Genomic DNA, 16,941 nt, shown 5'->3' on the forward strand with positions numbered 1-16,941 from the left:
CATGTTTAAAAATCAAAAGTGTCTCAATATAATGCAAATTATAACGGTGTGAATCTTAAAGTACCTAATAGGTGCTAGAGTCTGGCCAGCCAAAGCTGAACCCAGTAAAAGGCGGCAAATTTAAAAAATATGGACCTGGTAACATCGGCTTTATTAAGAAAAAAACATTTTGATACTTTTGATATTCTTAGAGGTGAGCATAGTATATAGGTACATTAGGTACACAACATAGCAGGATTTAAACGTTATTAAAGCAAATTATTTGAACCGTTTTCAACAAAATTGACAACTAACTACGCCGAAACGCCATGATGACATTCCATAATGTGGCCGCTACAAAAAACACTGGGTTCTGCTTTGGCTGGCCAGACTCTAATAATAATAATAATTAATTATGAGTAGGTACTTATCTTACCACCACATACATATTTTTTTAATAATAATTGTTTGATCGAAATTGAATGATCGAATATTAATTAGGTACGCATCATGTCTTACTTGACCTACTAACGATCTTTGCTGGCGATGCCCTAATAATAAATGAAATATAATTATTATCCTAAGTTACAGTCTACTAAATTAAATCTGATATACCTAAGTAGCAATTTTTCTTATTTAAACTCCATCTCTCTATGTACAATTATTAATATAACCAAATAAAATGAATAAAATGATGAGTAAATTGATTTAAGACAAAAATTGTTTATTCTCCGTTAATGGAAAGTGGAACAGACTTGCACTCATTTTTAATGACACTGACAGCTGACGCCTGACACAAAGGTCTAACATTCTCACCCATCGGCCATCGATCACCTCGCTTGAAGTAAATAGCAATGTAAACATATTGATTTGTTTTATTTTTAACACAAATTATTGACAAGCGCCAAAGCCTGGCAGTGCAAAATGGATCAGGAAACAGCTAAGAAGCTCCTTGTAGACGGAGGAACCTTCGTTTTCCTTGGAGTGCCTGAAGAGACGCAATTTGGAATTGATATGCAATGCTGGAATACTGAAGAGGATTTTCGCGGAATAAAAATGATTCCGCCCGGCTTACATTACATTCACTATTCTGCTGTTAGCAAAGGGACTGGCGATGTTTCACCAAGGTAGCTAAATAATGAAAATGAACTTTTGATTCTTAAGATGAGTACATACAAGTATTAAAAACATTACAATTTACTCTATATTAAGCTGTGTACGTAATAACTATGACTATAATTATTTTAAAATGATTTCACCTTACACATTATAAGATACCTCAACTTTATAAAGTAGTGAAAAGTAGGTAAGAATAAGATTTCAATGAATATCTTTAATCTATTTACATTACAATAGAGTTTTGATTTTTAGATCTGGATTCATGCATTACTTTCAAAAAAAGGAATTCCTGGTCAAATTGTGGGATAAAAACGTTGAAGATATAAGTAAAGATGAAGTTACTGAAGAGAGCATTCAACGCTTGAAAGATAACTTGCTCAATTTGGATAGACATTTAGCACCATATCCATATGAAATTTGGCAGAAATGGAAATTACTGTCATCACAAGTCACAGGTAATATTAACTAGCTTACCTCATAAAATCTTTTAGATTGTAGTTGATAATCGAATGCTACTAGTAAGTGTTTGTTAGGAAATACAGAATCATAAGTTCCCAAATTATTATTAATATCTCTGTTGAATATATCAATAACATTTTAAGTTTTAACTCATGTATAAATATAACCATAACTTAGAATATATGTAACATAAAATTTTCTTACCTTATAAAATCCATATACTTTCAGAGGATCTTGCACAAAGACTATCACCAGAAAGTGGATTGATTAGAGCATCAGTGGAACTGCTATCTACACCTGACGCAGAACGACCAAGGGGAGTGAAATCACCAAGAATTGAGATCACAGAACCAATTGAAGATATGAATGAGTCGACCGAGGAACAGGATGATAAAATGGCCGGTCAGTCAGATGCTAAAAAAGCCAAAAGAGTCACAGCTGCAGAACGTGAAGAAGCTATGTTGCCAAACTTAAAACCTGCCCCTGGTAAGATTTGTAGAAAAGGGTGTATTTTTAAATAATATTGTGTCAAATTTATATTAACTGTATGTACCTATTAGTTATTACATATTTGAATGATAATATTTGCAGAATAACATTTGTTGAATAACTTTGCCGAATAACAAATATTTTTTAAAATAATACTTTCATTTATGATTTAGTTCTAAATGTTTGAATGTAGTGTATTGTGTCATTTTTCTAATTATCTAAAATAGGCAATTTTTAATATTTCCAGGAGCTGCAATGAGATTTACAGAGATACCTCGCGATAAATACCCACCTGGGTCCACACCTGAAGAAATTACCAAACATTATTTAGACCAGTCATACACACTTGAGCTTATGATTGCTCAACAAGTTGAGTAAGTATCATTTTATATTTGATTTTTATCATAAATTATTCTCTAGAATCTAGATATTTAACTTAGAAATGTAAGATAGTTACTGATATTATTGGAGACAGAAATCGTGATAACTTACCTTTACAGCAGTATTTTTATTTTGAATTGACAGACCATTACACATAATTGGGGAGCTGCAATTTGCATACTTATGCTTCCTTATCGGACATTCCTTAGAAGCATTTGAACATTGGAAGAATCTCGTCATCCTGATGTGCTCCTGTGACGACGCCATTCACAAATACCGCACGGTATTCTTTCACTTCATACGCACACTTGAAATACAGATTGAAGAAATGCCGGAAGACTTTCTGGCTGATATTGTCATGAATAAGAATCTAGTTTACAAGAAACTCAGGGAGTTCTTCAGAACGGCGTATGTGAGCAAAGTGGATGGACGTCTTCTCACTTTGATTGAACGGTTCAAAGAGAATTTAACAGATAAACTTCAATGGGACTTTACCGGACTTGATAATGATGAAGAAGATGAGCGTCCAGTTATCGTCAAAATTGATGAACCAGAAGACGATTAAGACATTCCTGGTTTGTGCGCACAAATACATTAATGTAGTCATAAAAATTGATGCTTTTTCTTAAATAGGTCATCAAAGCCAAAAAGACATATTTTCAAGATGTCTTCTAGATAAGCAAAATTTTGCTAGATTTCTATTAAAAATATAAAATAATTTATTGCATGTGATGTGTCCATAATAATATGTGTATTTTTAAAATCATAAATTGTCAATTCCAATTCATTATAAATGCTGAAAGCAATGTGAAATTACAAGACACAAGTTCCAAACATATTATAATTTGTGTCTTGATATTAATAAATATTTTTTTTTTTGCCAACTGGATGCCTAATCCTTAAAAATAATGTAATACCTATAATAATATATTCTATTACATTGGTATGTAGGTACTAAATTTTTGTTTATGAAACAAATATTGTGATTAATTAAGGAAATCTGCAATCATATCATTTCATTTAATTCAAAAATTTAAAGCAATCTCTAATAATGATCGTAAATGCGTATAATTTTTTATAGAAGCTAAAAATTCCTTAAATGTTAAATAACAGTTCCATACCTCAATTTAAATTTGCGTTATTTAATTATTTTATATGAGCGAAGACAACTTAGTTACGTTTTTTTTTTACTTTTTAAAAGTTATTTTTAAGTAGAGGCTTAAGTTTTAGACATAGTTAATAATGTGCAGTATTCTAGTATTATTCAAATAAATGCTGATCAATGTTAAGTTAAAATCAAAACTGAAAACTGTTTGCACATCATTGCCCTAATCAAATACATTATTTTGATCAATCATCTTTATATGGCTGGTTTTATATGAGATCTTGATTTGATGTTCATTAAACTATGTATTAGACTCACTATCACGCTAAAAATAGTCCAAAGCAAAAGTCTGCCTCCGCGTAATGTAGTCAATTTTATATATATTTTTTTTTTATTGATATTACTGCGACCAGGCAATCAGGTAACAATTGGCCTTTATATTGTTTGGAACTCCGTCCGGGAACATTGATATTGTTTCAAGGGGCTCGTCCAACGACTCCACGCTTGTAGTCCAGTGTTATATTTGTTTAATTTTTATTTATTTCAGAATCTTTTAGCAAGGTTTGTAATGTCCTGTCTTTTTAGCCTGATGTATTGTTGGCCTCCCTCTCCACTTAACGCTTGAGCAAGGTCGTTGGTGTGTACTGTTAGCCTTTCCTGATATTTCTGGCTGCTTTCGACAATTTGTTTTCGAACTGTGGCTATACCGAGATCAAGGTACATGTATTTATTTGCAATACATTTGGGGATACCAAGTATTGTTCTGAGAGCCTTAGTCTGGAAATTTTATAATGATAGTAGACTTGGAACAAAATTGCCACGAAATAAGATGTCAATTTGAATGAATACTTTATACATACCAAGGGATACTTTTTACAACCTTATAATAGGCGATAGGTGAGTCTAGTTGTATAAAGGAGATCATATTATATTACCATGTTGTCGTACTATAATTGGCTATGTGTATATCTTCTTTTTTGACCGCCTCCTTGGTACAGTGGTTAACGTGAGAGCGTAGAACCGAGGGGTCCTGGGTTCGATTCCCGGTGGAGACGAAGAAAAAAAAAATGTCTTGGTCTGGCAGGACACAGAAGGCTGATCACCTACTTGTCCCTAAAGAAAATCGATCAGTGAAACAGATGTACATGCATCTGCCCCTTACCCCACTACATACATGGGACTTTACTTTTTTATATCTTCTTTTAGAAATACTTTCTAATATTTCTTTAACTCTGAATAGTTCATATACGAAAAAATGGTAGGTCTGTGGTAGAATTAGAGAAAAATAATAAACATGTTTTTTTGATAAGTGGGCATAATTTATAAATTTCTGGTTTTATTTGCAATGTTGGTAGAATACTAAAAGGTTGTTTGACTCCATTTTTACTCAAAGTTGTATAACACTCACAAACTAGAATTTTTTACTTTATTTGGGGCGTCTAATTAAGAGAATTTAATACTATCGTTTATCTACCGTGTTTTTAGATAATTATGTAGTACCTACTTCTAGTGGAAGCAATATTAGCTAATTCAAACCTATTGGTGTTAGATGTGAATTCTCTATGTACATGTGGTATAGGTATCACAGGCATCATCTTCATATGCAACAAGTTACCATAAATGCGCATTTTATTTATTTTTTTCTGACTTAACAAAATAATTTGCTTTGTTTTATAGAATTTTTATATAAATAATAAATATATATAACCATTAAAATATTACACGAAAGGAAGGCTGACAAAAATTTTATTTAGCAATAAATAATTTTTAAGATAGTACCTAACTATGTTATGAATATGAAGGTGATGTCATAATATATTTTATTAGAAAATTGTATGTTTACAAATTTTTAAATGTCTTATTAATATTTTAATGTACCTAATGGTGAAAAACTTAAGAAAAAAATAGCTAATACCTATTCTTTAGCTAAATATTCTATTAGATGTTTTACAAAGTCAATAAAAGTGTACCTGCACTATTCTTGTTTTATTTCAATACATTTTTAAGCCTTTACAATCCTATCCTATCCTACTAATATTCATATTATGTATGTGTATATAACTGTGTGTGTTTGTTACTCTTTCATGACAAAACTACTGAACCGATTACAATGAAATTTTTTGCACAGATATAGACGGTAACTTGGATTAACACATAGGATAGGTTTTATCCTATAAATCCCACGGGAACGGGAACTATGCGGGTTTTTCTTTGAAAACGTGGGTGAAGCCACGAGCGAGAATCTAGTTATATATATATAAATTGTTTAATTTGGGCTTGATAGGCTTTAAATATTTAAGAATCTATTTTTCCTTATTTTTCACCCATGGGCCATGGCATGGCCATGGCAATGGCTCCATTTAGTAAATATGTAAATAAGTGACCAACACAACATTCGAAATCCCAATACTGCCGTACAGTGACCGCACATACGATTAGAGAAGAGTAAGACAACATGATTCAATCCCTACTAATATTATAAATGCGAAAGTAACTCTGTCTCTGTCTAATACGCTTTCCCGCTTAAACCCCTCAACCGATTTTGATGAAATTTGGCACAGACTGACAGACAATCTTTAGACCCTGAGAAAGAACATAGGCTACCTTTTATCAAAACACCACGCGGGCGGAAGCTAGTTATCAATCATCTAATTAAATAATTATATTGAGGGAAAACCAGACAACTGAAATCACCTTTCTACTTGTAATATGATTGCATGGAACCAGCTTACAGCATACATATACCAGAGTAGAGACTAGAGAGTGGCAGGCAAGTACAAATAAATAAAACAAAATATTACAGTATTATAGAATTTTATTTTTTCTTCTTTATCACTTTATTCAAAGTTTTCTTGTTAGTTTGCTTTTCGAACTTCCCTTTCTTAGGTGGAACAACATTTTCTGAAAAAAAAAATAAGGTACATATTTTGAGATTTTTCCTAATAAAGTTATATATTTATTATGGTAATTTTAAATTCACTATAATAATATAAACCACTTACTTTGTTTTTGTGCTTTCTTAATAGCAACAATAGGTTTCGGTTTAGCTTGTACAATTTTTTGTACCCTGAAAACAAATAACATAAATTAATACAGGTGCCACACAAAATAAACAGAAAATAAATTATGGGCTAATAACAAGGGATTCTGGCCTGACTTGGAAAATTATGTAAGCAATGAGTAAATAAAATATCTACTTATGAAATTGTCTTACATTACAATTACTTACTTTTTGGAAGAAACATACTTAGAAATATATAATATTTAACACTGAAACTAATGAAAACAATAGCTTGATTGAAATGTATATTGTTCACTAAAATAAAAGAAGTGTTTTCAGGAAAAGTCTTGACTATAATAATCAATCTATACTAATATTATAAAGCTGAAGAGTTTGATTGTTTGAACGTGCTAATCTCAGGAACTACTGGTTCGATTTGAAAAATTCTTTCGGTGTTAGATAGTCCATTTATTGAGGAAGGCTATAGGCTATATATTATCATCACGCTAAGACCAACAGGAGCGGAGAAATGCGGGTGAAACCGCGGGGAACAGCTAGTTAAAAATAAAACACTTACTTTTCTTCTTCTTCCTCATCAGAGGTAACTTCACTGTCCAAAGGTTCATCACTTTCATCACTAGACCCAGCAGAGTCATCTTCACCCATAGCTTTCTCAAATTCATCCGAATCAAACTCTAAAGAACCATCACTGGCACCATCATCTTCTTGAATGTTGATGAAATCTTCCAATAATTTAACATTAGAATCTTTCAAACTTTGCCTTTTCTGTTTTTGCACAGCATCATCACTTTTAGTTGCCTTGCTTGCCTTTTGCTTGCGGTCACCTTTTTTAACTTCTTTCTTATCTTTGATGTCAGTTTTAATCTTCAGTTCACTTTTAGTAGGTTTTTCCTTTTTAGTTTTCTTGTCTATTTTTGGTTCTATAATCTTCTTTGCAGGTTTTGTTTCTTCCTCCTTTACCTTTTTCTTGTCAACCTTTTCTTTTTTACCTTCTTTCTTAACAATAGGTTTTTTCTCATTAGTATTCGCCTTTGTTGGACTTTGATCATCTTTTTTTAATTCTATACCTTCTGGAATATCTACTGGCGTAAAGAAATCATAGTCTATACCCATTTCTTTCAACTTCTTTTTCGTTTTGTTAAGGCTGTAAAAAACATTTTTTATAAAACCTTTAAAAATTCTAATTAATAAAAATATAACAATCAAGAATCTATACTAATATTATAAAGAGGAAAGGTTTGTATGTATGTATGGTTTTCACGCATAAACTACCGGACCGATTTTGATGAAATTTGGCACAGATAATCTTTAGACCCTGAGAAAGAACATAGGCTACCTTTTATTGCGAAATATGTACCACGGACGAAGCCAGGGCGGACCGCTAGTAATTAATAACACTGTATGTGATTTGTACATTTTTAACATAATATAACTAGCCAAATAAAGATTTTCTTTTTAGCTCTAGCTCTGGCTATTAAGAACAGGTGTGGAAACCTAGTTAAGTATGCAATTTATACAACTTTTCATACTTACGTTGAAAGCATATTCCTAGCCATTTGTAGATCTTTATCTTCTGATTTTTCAGCATTGTGTTCCTATAAATAAAAAAAAATGTTATATAATTATAAGCAATTCATTGTCATATATAACCAGAATAATACAACAAAAAATTGTATAAGTTAATTGATTTAAATTTCTACCTTTTTGTGTTTTTTCCTATTTTGAACACTAGGATTATTTTCGAAAGACCAGTGTTTCCTCTTAGCAAATCTCTTTTGTTTTTCTGGAGGAATATATGCAGCTGAAAATGAAATAAAACTAAATATTATTATCACTAGAATTTTCAATGAATTAAACAGCAAGTAAATAATATATTATGAGCCCTGTTTATAAATATATTCAGCAATATATTTTTATGTGGCAAGCTAACAACATAAATGCATCAAGAGGCATACAAAACATTATCATTATCAAATTTGAAACACAAAACTGCTTGAAAGAGAACTGTTTATTTCTTGAGAAACACAGCTTATTCGTGTGTACATTACTTTGTTTGTGAATACAAACTATAATTTAACGAATAAGTAAAAATTAATCTTATCTTACCTTTTATTAATCTTTTCCCCATTAAATAATTGTTCATTGTTTCAGCAACAACCTGAGCAACGGCGGGGTCTTTAAATTCTACGAATGCATAACCTTTGGAGTTGCCAGTTCTTGGGGAACGAATTACTCTTGCATTGGTAACCATACCAAACTGTCTAAAGTACTGGGTCATTTCATTCTGTAGAATATTAAAATATAATATTTAAAGGTCAATTAGGGATAGGCCTCGTACTATAGCATAATTCCAAGTTGAAATAATGCCAGTTATTCATCTAATTAAATATCTTAACTACATTTTTTTTTTATTTAACATCAGTTGTTCCATATTCAGTGTTCGCTAACCAAAAACACTACTGTTGTGTATTCATAATTCTATACAAAGGATATCTGCACCGGCTTCTAAACGAAACGAAAAATATTAAAAAGCATTATTTACTTATTTAAAATAAATTATAACCTCATAAAATCCATGTGGGATATGTCCTAAATACACGAGCCCTCTGGGACTACGTTTTCTCTTTGAAATCTTCCCTTTTTTAATGGGCTTAGACTCTGGCTTACTGATTTGTTTCTCTTTGTTACTTTGTTTCTGTAAATAAAACGTGCTAATAAGTTAATCAATACAAATATCACGCCGCAAAAAATACAAACAATTCTTACCTTAATCAGTTTTTTGATTCCTTTAACAGACTTCACGAAGTCTTTCTGTTTCTTTGAATCTAAAGCAACATTTTCTTCCATTTTGCTTAAATTTTTATTTGAAATCGTTATTATTAAACTTTTTTTTAACCTCGCAAACTACAGTTCACAGCTACAGTTAAAATATGATCGTTGTTCAGAGAAAATAACACATGACGATGACAGTTGACACTGAATGTCAATTATTGACAAGAAAAAGCACACTCGGCACAGATAACGAATTAAAATATTTTGTTGACAGTATTAGGCCGCCTGTCCATCTGCAAGAAAACTTCCGCAATAAATGTCCGACAGTCTGTCTGACAGCAACTTGCAAGTCTACTTGCAGGTGGAAACGCGGAATTAGACTTGAAAGCTGCTGTCAGACAGACTGTCGGACATTTCTTGTGGAAGTTTTCTTGCAGATGGACAGGCGGCCTAAAGAAAGTAGATTATAGGCAAGAAGCTTATATCTTAAACACTGGAGATTTCGGTATGAACATTTGACGTGTAACAAGAAAATTGTTGTGTTCTATCACTTTCACACCTAACTTGGTATTGCCACTGTTAATACGAAGTTTTCCCAAGGCTACTATGTATGCTGTAATATTCTGTGCAAAAGGTTAGTTTTTGTACATGAGTTTGTTGATAAATTGCCAACAACGTCATTCAGAAGCATTGTTGGATGAGACAATTATTATGTATGCTAAATAAAATAAGTATCTGAACCAATTATTAAAAAGCGATATTCCCTGATTATGGGTAGTTACCATAATAAAATTGTAGCAACTCTCACTTTGACAATATGACATAAGTGTCAAAAAAATTGCGTCGCTTCGAATATTTAAGTTAATATTGTTGCGTATTTAATAAATATTTTCCGAATATTAATAATGTATTGCATTGTGAAAAATTGCAGAAGTTTTTGGACACCAAATTCTGGCCTATAATTTCACAGGCAAGTGTATATTTACGTTATTTACAATATTCCTCAATACTCATGCATTTACCTGTTTAGAATCATTTTAATGGCAAAAATCGTCAAATTTATCATCATTTTACTAAGCAATCATGTTAAATAAGTTCTTTTCCTAATACTTTCATCATTTTTCAACAAGTTTTCAACAAACAAATTTAACAAGTAAGGTAACCATGATGATGGGTTTTTACGGATAGCGACGATAATATATTGCTAAACAATATTATGATGAACATTTAGAACACCATTTTAAAAAAATTTATACTAGTAATGAAACAACACACGACATCGTTATTGCACTCACATATTGTGGTTTGTTCTTTTTTACATTGAAATTTATACTTTTTAACCTAATATTTTTTTGTTTTACGTATTTCAGCTTTCCAAAAATGAAATAAAAAGAAATAAATGGCTGTCCTTAATGCCTATCAAGGGTAAAATTTATGAACATGCCAGAATATGCAGTTTGCATTTTAAGCCTGAGGATTACGGTCCAGAAAAAAAATACCTTTTGAAAAGTGCTATACCTTTTTATTTACCACATTCTTGTTACTGCGTCTCAACTGATAAGGTAATTTTAATTATATTATAATTAACCACCATGAAACCATTAGTAACCGTAAGTACAGCTCCTGAAAGACATACGAATTTCTGAGAACTGTAATATCGTTACCACACATCAACACTAGCGATGTAACTCTCCCTTTGGAATATTGAAAAGTTTTAGACTGAAGCTTGAGTAACCAAAACGATGTTTTAATGTATGTAGCACTCATTTTAATTAAAAAATCGTAGTATGAGATCAAAAGTTATCAAGCGTTATTTAAAACTATCATTCTCTACCAATTAAAATGGTATGTACCTATAAAGATGATAATTATTCATGTAAGTTGACCAGTAATCTATAATATAAAAATGAATCCCAAAATGTGTTGGTAAGCGCATAACTCGAGAACGGCTGAACCGATTTTGATAATTCTTTTTTTATTATATTCCTTGAAGTACGAGGATGGTTCTTATGTAGAGAAAACGTAAATATGTACCACGGGCGAAGCCGGGGCGGACCGCTAGTCTTATATATAAAAATGAATCGCAAAATGTGTTGGTAAGCGCATAACTCGAGAACGGCTGAACCGATTTCGATAATTCTTTTTTTAATATATTCCTTGAAGTACGAGGATGGTTTTTATGTAGAGAAAACGTAAATATGTACCACGGGCGAAGCCGGGGCGGACCGATAGTATTATAATATAAATACTGTTAAAAATATATGTCGTTATTATTTATAGACCATGATTTTTAGTTTTTTTTATTTCGAAAAATCCTGAATATACAAACCAGTGTGGTCACCCACAGAAAGAGACAAAAAACAACACTGACGTCATTCAAGGTTATATTTTCTTGTGACAAGTTAATGGTCATAGTGCAATCTCCAGTGTTTAAGATATAAGCTTCTTGATTATAGGTCTATAGGTCTACCAGAATCTGATGGCATATTTATATTTAAAAAATTAAAGATTTTCATGTGGCAACTTAATTTGACAACTATCAAATTGGTTGTCAAATTATTTGTTTTGATGACAATGATATTATACAGGGTGTCCCAAAAAGTAGTGATGAACGGAAGCTGGGAGGTAGAGGACCTAAAGGGCTATCCGAATCACCCCCATGTATGTTATGCGATTTTTCGTATTTTCGGAGTTATGACGTTTTTTTCAATTTTTCATCTATCGCTGAGTACGATGAGATTTTTATTTATGGTGACGTCAATTATTGCGGAAGGTGCTTGATTTTTTTTGTGTGCTAAGCTGAAAGATAGGCCAATTCAGTATGGTAACATTTACTATCGTTAGATCTTTGAATGGAATAAAAAAAAGAATTAAAATGCCAAGAAAGATAAAATTACCCAGTATGTTCTCCACTTCAAGGGCCCGTAAAAAAATAAAATCACATAAAAAAAGTTTTCCATTTGGCTTTTAAAAACTTGCTCTATCTATCAGGTAGCTACCCTGAAAATTTCATTTTATTATTCAGAAGGCTTCAATCGAAAAATTGAAATCTAAATGAGGTAAGTGCAAAAATTGAATTAACATGATGATTAATAAAAACAAATTAAAACCAATAACAAGGTGTTTAATTACAAGAAATTTTTAAAATGACCCCGCTATTGCTCAGTGCAAGTGCGACATCACCGTAAAAAGTTGTCTTTTAAATGTCTGAATGCCCTTTTATCATTTTTAATGGTTTCTTCTGCTACTATGAATTTCCAGGTTATTTCGTTCAAATTGTGGCAGTCTCTCGTCTTTGTAGTATCCCCACGGAAAAAAATCAATAGGGTTTATGTCCGGGGACCGTCGAGGCCAGGCTAAAGGGCAAAGATACCCTGAAAGATGGATTGGTCGTTGCAGCCTGCGCATGCGCTGGTGACGCCTGCCTTAAAGCCTGGCCTGCACGGTCCCTCGACCTAAACCCCATTGATTTGTTTCAATGGGGATACTAAAAAGACCTCGGCTACTTGAGAGAATGCTACAATTTGGACGAAATAACCCGGAAATTCATAGTAGCAGAAGAAACCATTAAAAATGATAAAAGGGCATTCAGACATTTAAAAGACAACTTTTTACGGTGATGTCGCACTTGCATTGAGCAACAGCGGGGTTATTTTAAAAATTTCTGGTAATTAAACACCTATTTATGGGTTTTAATTTGGTTTTAATGATCATCATGTTAATAAAATTTTTGCACTTACCACATTTAGATTTCAATTTTTCGATTGAAGCCTTCTGAATAATAAAATGAAATTTTTAGGGTAGCTACCTGATAGATAGAGCGAGTTTTTAAAAGCCAAATGGAAAACTTTTTTTATGTGATTTTATTTTTTTATGGGCCCTTGAAGTTGTGAACATACTGGGTAATTTTATCTTTCTTGGCATTTAATTCTTTTTTTATTCCATTCGAAGATCTAACGATAGTAAATGTTACCATACTGAATTGGCCTATCTTTCAGCTTACCACACAAAAAAAATCAAGCATCTAGCGCAATAAGTCACGTCACCATAAATAAAAATCTCATCGTACTCAGCGATAGATGAAAAATTGAAAAAAATGTCATAACTCCGAAAATACGAAAAATCGCATAACATACATGGGGGTGATTCGGATAGCTCTCTAGGTCCTCTACCTCCCAGCTTCCGTTCATCACTACTTTTTGGGACACCCTGTATATAGAAACAAGAGGTAGATACGTCATCAACGCACCAAAACTGATTCCGTGAATTGGTCCTATTTGGGACCAATGCAATCAGTCAGATTGTCACCGGTCCCAGTGAGCGTATATGCCGATAGGTACATTAAAGTTGTCGAAAATGCCTTCCTGTGTGTTCAGAAAGTGCACGTATTCGTGCAAAAAAATAAAAAAAGATAAAGGAATATCATATCACAGCAAAATATATTAAATTATTACAGTTTAAAAGTAAAAATAACAATTTACAATTCTTTATGAATGACACTTGCTTGACACGTGTATTGAAATAATGAAAGGGATAAAACATTGCTTCAATCACTAGTGTGACAAAGCTAGCGTACACTGTGTTCAAAGATTATCATGTAGATACGATTATTGAAAATAGAACGGTTATTTTATTAATTTCGATTTTGGTAAATACTTGATTATTTTTATATTTAAATGCACAGTTTACATCCAGTGCATATAATTAACAAATATAGCTATTTATTATATACAATGAAATCGTGATGGCAAAAATGTTTGTTTGCAATAATAAAATGATAAATAAAAATAAAATGATGTTGAATATACGTAAACATTAAAGAAAAGATTATCGCTACTGACGAAAAATGCTATTTGCTTTTCTGTAAATAGCTATTGAACATAAATTTTATTTGTGTTTTAGATAAAAAAGGCTTATACTTCATCCTTTCTTTTATTTCATCCTTTTTTTCATCTAGGCACCACTATTATTATAATTATCCTACAAGTTGGAGTGATGACCTTGTACGGGTTTCGGGAACTGCCTTGAAACGAATAGCGTAAGATCGGTCCTTATGGAGTTCTTTAAGGAGGATTATGCAGTATGCTCAGCAGTGGGTGTTTATCGGGTGAAATTATGATGACCGAAAACGAACACCACAGCTAGTAATAAATACTTAATACAGTTATATCTCCAAAAAAAATTTTTTTTTTTTCATTGTAATACGACATCATAATAATCATAAAATAGTAAATGAAATTGACACATTTATTTACTTGTGCAGGAAACCTAACATCTATATCTATAACATTGAACCTTCTGTGTCGTTAGTCTATGCCAATTACCATGGCAACTATTTGTTTATTTATATTTAATTGGCGAATTCTTATGACTTTTGCTTACACCTGCGCGGAAGTGACAAACTATCTTTGTCTTTTTTGTTTATATCATTTTATTAGAGCCTTAGATTACAAAATAAAAGACAGATGGAGCGTTGCCGAACTAAACCGAATAATTTATCGTCATTTCCATAAAGCTATGTGTGCTGTCATTTCGCCGATGCACTGTACGAACACGGTGCTTCTGTGTGCGTGTTATGTTACCAGATAATGAAAAATTTCCCAAATTTTTGCCCGACTACGGAAGAAAGAGGGTTATGTTTTTCGAGTGTAGGTATGTATGTATAATATTTCTTTGACACGCCCTGCAGTATAAACTGTTGGATCGATTTTGAGTTGTGACTTGTGAGGTGTCATTGCAATCATCTGAATTATGAAGGTAGCTGTGGTGGTAGTGATGTAGGCTACATAAATTATTAGCAGTCATGTTTTAATTTTTATTTTAATATAAATTCGGGTTTTTGATATTATTTTATAATATTGTAAAAATTATTTTGTTACATAAAGCACCTATCTACTAAAGTTATACATGGACAAAATAATTTTATTCAATTTTTATTAAATAAATTACATTAAATTTATATAAATTACATTAAATTTATATAAATTACATTAAATTTATTAAGTAAATAAATTACATTAAAAAAAGTTTTTATTTTTCAAAACATATGAATGCGAATAGCGGTAGTTTTTAGTCGAGAATGCGGGACATTTTATTTTCATCATATCCATCATGGAGTTCACATGAATTAAATCGCAAGCGAAAACGACGCTTTTTATAAAAGTAACAAAAAAATGTATAATGCTTTTTAAAATAATCTAATAACGACCATGAACTTTTATTGCACTATACAAATAATCACATTCACGATCGAAAAATCCAACAGCACTACCCCGAATATCTTTTAACCATTTTACCCCTAAAAATGGCAAATTCATTTTCAAAATACTGGCAGCATACGTTGAAGTTTTGAATTCCTTCGTATTTGTAAAATTATTATTTGTATACAAAATTAAATAAGCCAAATAATCTACAGAAAATCTGTAAAACGATGTTTTATCTTTTTGTTTGTTTTCGGGAACAAGTTTTACAGCGTTTTAATATCACAAGACAGCATTTTTTTACTAAAATATCAAACCCCTTTTGACGTATTGCATGACACTAGAATCGCTATAGCACTAGCGGAGGAACGTATTCGTTTTTGATTTCGTATTTTCTTTGACAAGGGCGATGAATGATTGACATGCTCCATCTGTATTTTATTTTGTAATCTAAGATTAGAGCCATCTCTCTTATACAGTCTGTCAATGTAATAAATCAAGTAAAATGAAAATTGTATTTGTGTGTGCCTGACACTGCATATGAAGCATTTTTTTTGGATATATTGTGAGTATATAACGTATCTATACATAAAATATCATTGTTTGATGATAAATTTTTAGGATTTTGTCTTCAAAATCTTCTAAATGTCGATAAAACCGCTGCGATCACAAGCAAGAGGTGTTGTTTACAATGTGTATAGAAAAATATTCGATGAAGAAGGGTCAAACTCATCACAATTTTTAATTTTAAAGCGCGTGAAAGATTTTATTGCTAAGTTGGACTTACCCGTTTTGATACTTTAAATTAAAAATGTTATAAATAGGTATATAATATTGTTTGTTGATTAAAATATAATTTTATGAAAACTTATAACAGGAGTTTCCAATTCGGCTATTTGTCAAGTCCAAGGTGTACACTGTACAAGTCAATTTTATAATGTGTTAAATCTTACGAAAATAAACATGATTTTATTTTATTATTGTTTTATTTTATAAAAAATTATAAACAATCGTTAAATATAGTAAATAAGTTTTGATCTGCATTATCATTACATCCATATTTTCACATGCCATAATGATATATTATATTCAAATTAATAGGTGTGTAATACATAATATTATGTATTACCTTTAGAAAAGTAATATGTATATTATACATGTAATAAGTACCTACATAATATTACGTGGATATCTCATTATTAAATACAGTATTATCCACTTGTGTAACATAACTAATGATATTGAGGACAAAATAAAAAATACGCAGTATCAAGATCGTTCAGTCCATTTTCCCTAGGGTTGCACACTCAAATTTTTGATTTCCCTAATTGCCATCAGATTCTGGTTTACCTATACCAATCTGATGGCATATTTATATATATGAAATAAAAGATTTTCATGTGGCAACTTATTTG

At 31.4% G+C, this 16,941-nt stretch overlaps 2 protein-coding genes across 4 annotated transcripts; one reads left to right on the top strand and one right to left on the bottom strand.

The window, feature by feature from the left end:
* The first annotated feature begins 780 nt into the window (after positions 1–780).
* Positions 781–4,504, top strand: LOC149485206 (protein AAR2 homolog). Of its 2 annotated transcripts, XR_016316192.1 has the most exons (6): positions 781–1,106; positions 1,351–1,553; positions 1,786–2,043; positions 2,294–2,420; positions 2,572–3,896; positions 4,309–4,504. XR_016316192.1 is itself a non-coding variant. In XM_089699922.1 (5 exons), exons 1-5 carry the CDS (start codon positions 904–906, stop codon positions 2,990–2,992), a joined length of 1,212 nt encoding a protein of 403 aa, XP_089556048.1. In that variant the 5' UTR covers positions 781–903; the 3' UTR covers positions 2,993–4,504. The 2 variants fall into 2 exon arrangements, 1 of the variants encoding a protein (XP_089556048.1); XM_089699922.1 differs by having other exon boundaries at positions 2,572–4,504.
* A 1,825-nt stretch (positions 4,505–6,329) lies between these two features.
* On the bottom strand, positions 6,330–9,479 carry LOC149485207 (uncharacterized). 2 transcript variants are annotated; one of them, XR_016316193.1, is made up of 8 exons: positions 9,321–9,479; positions 9,118–9,249; positions 8,661–8,838; positions 8,255–8,355; positions 8,088–8,149; positions 7,105–7,698; positions 6,535–6,599; positions 6,330–6,433 (listed from the first exon to the last, which is right to left on the bottom strand). XR_016316193.1 is itself a non-coding variant. In XM_089699923.1 (8 exons), exons 1-8 carry the CDS (start codon positions 9,399–9,401, stop codon positions 6,348–6,350), a joined length of 1,293 nt encoding a protein of 430 aa, XP_089556049.1. In that variant the 5' UTR covers positions 9,402–9,479; the 3' UTR covers positions 6,330–6,347. The 2 variants fall into 2 exon arrangements, 1 of the variants encoding a protein (XP_089556049.1); XM_089699923.1 differs by having other exon boundaries at positions 7,111–7,698.
* Between the last annotated feature and the right edge of the window lie 7,462 nt (positions 9,480–16,941).

This window comes from Colias philodice, chromosome 10 (genome assembly GCF_061535455.1).
Source record: "Colias philodice isolate Cphi_HAF_F1 chromosome 10, ilColPhil1 Martin Lab GWU primary, whole genome shotgun sequence".
NCBI lineage: Eukaryota > Metazoa > Arthropoda > Insecta > Lepidoptera > Pieridae > Colias > Colias philodice.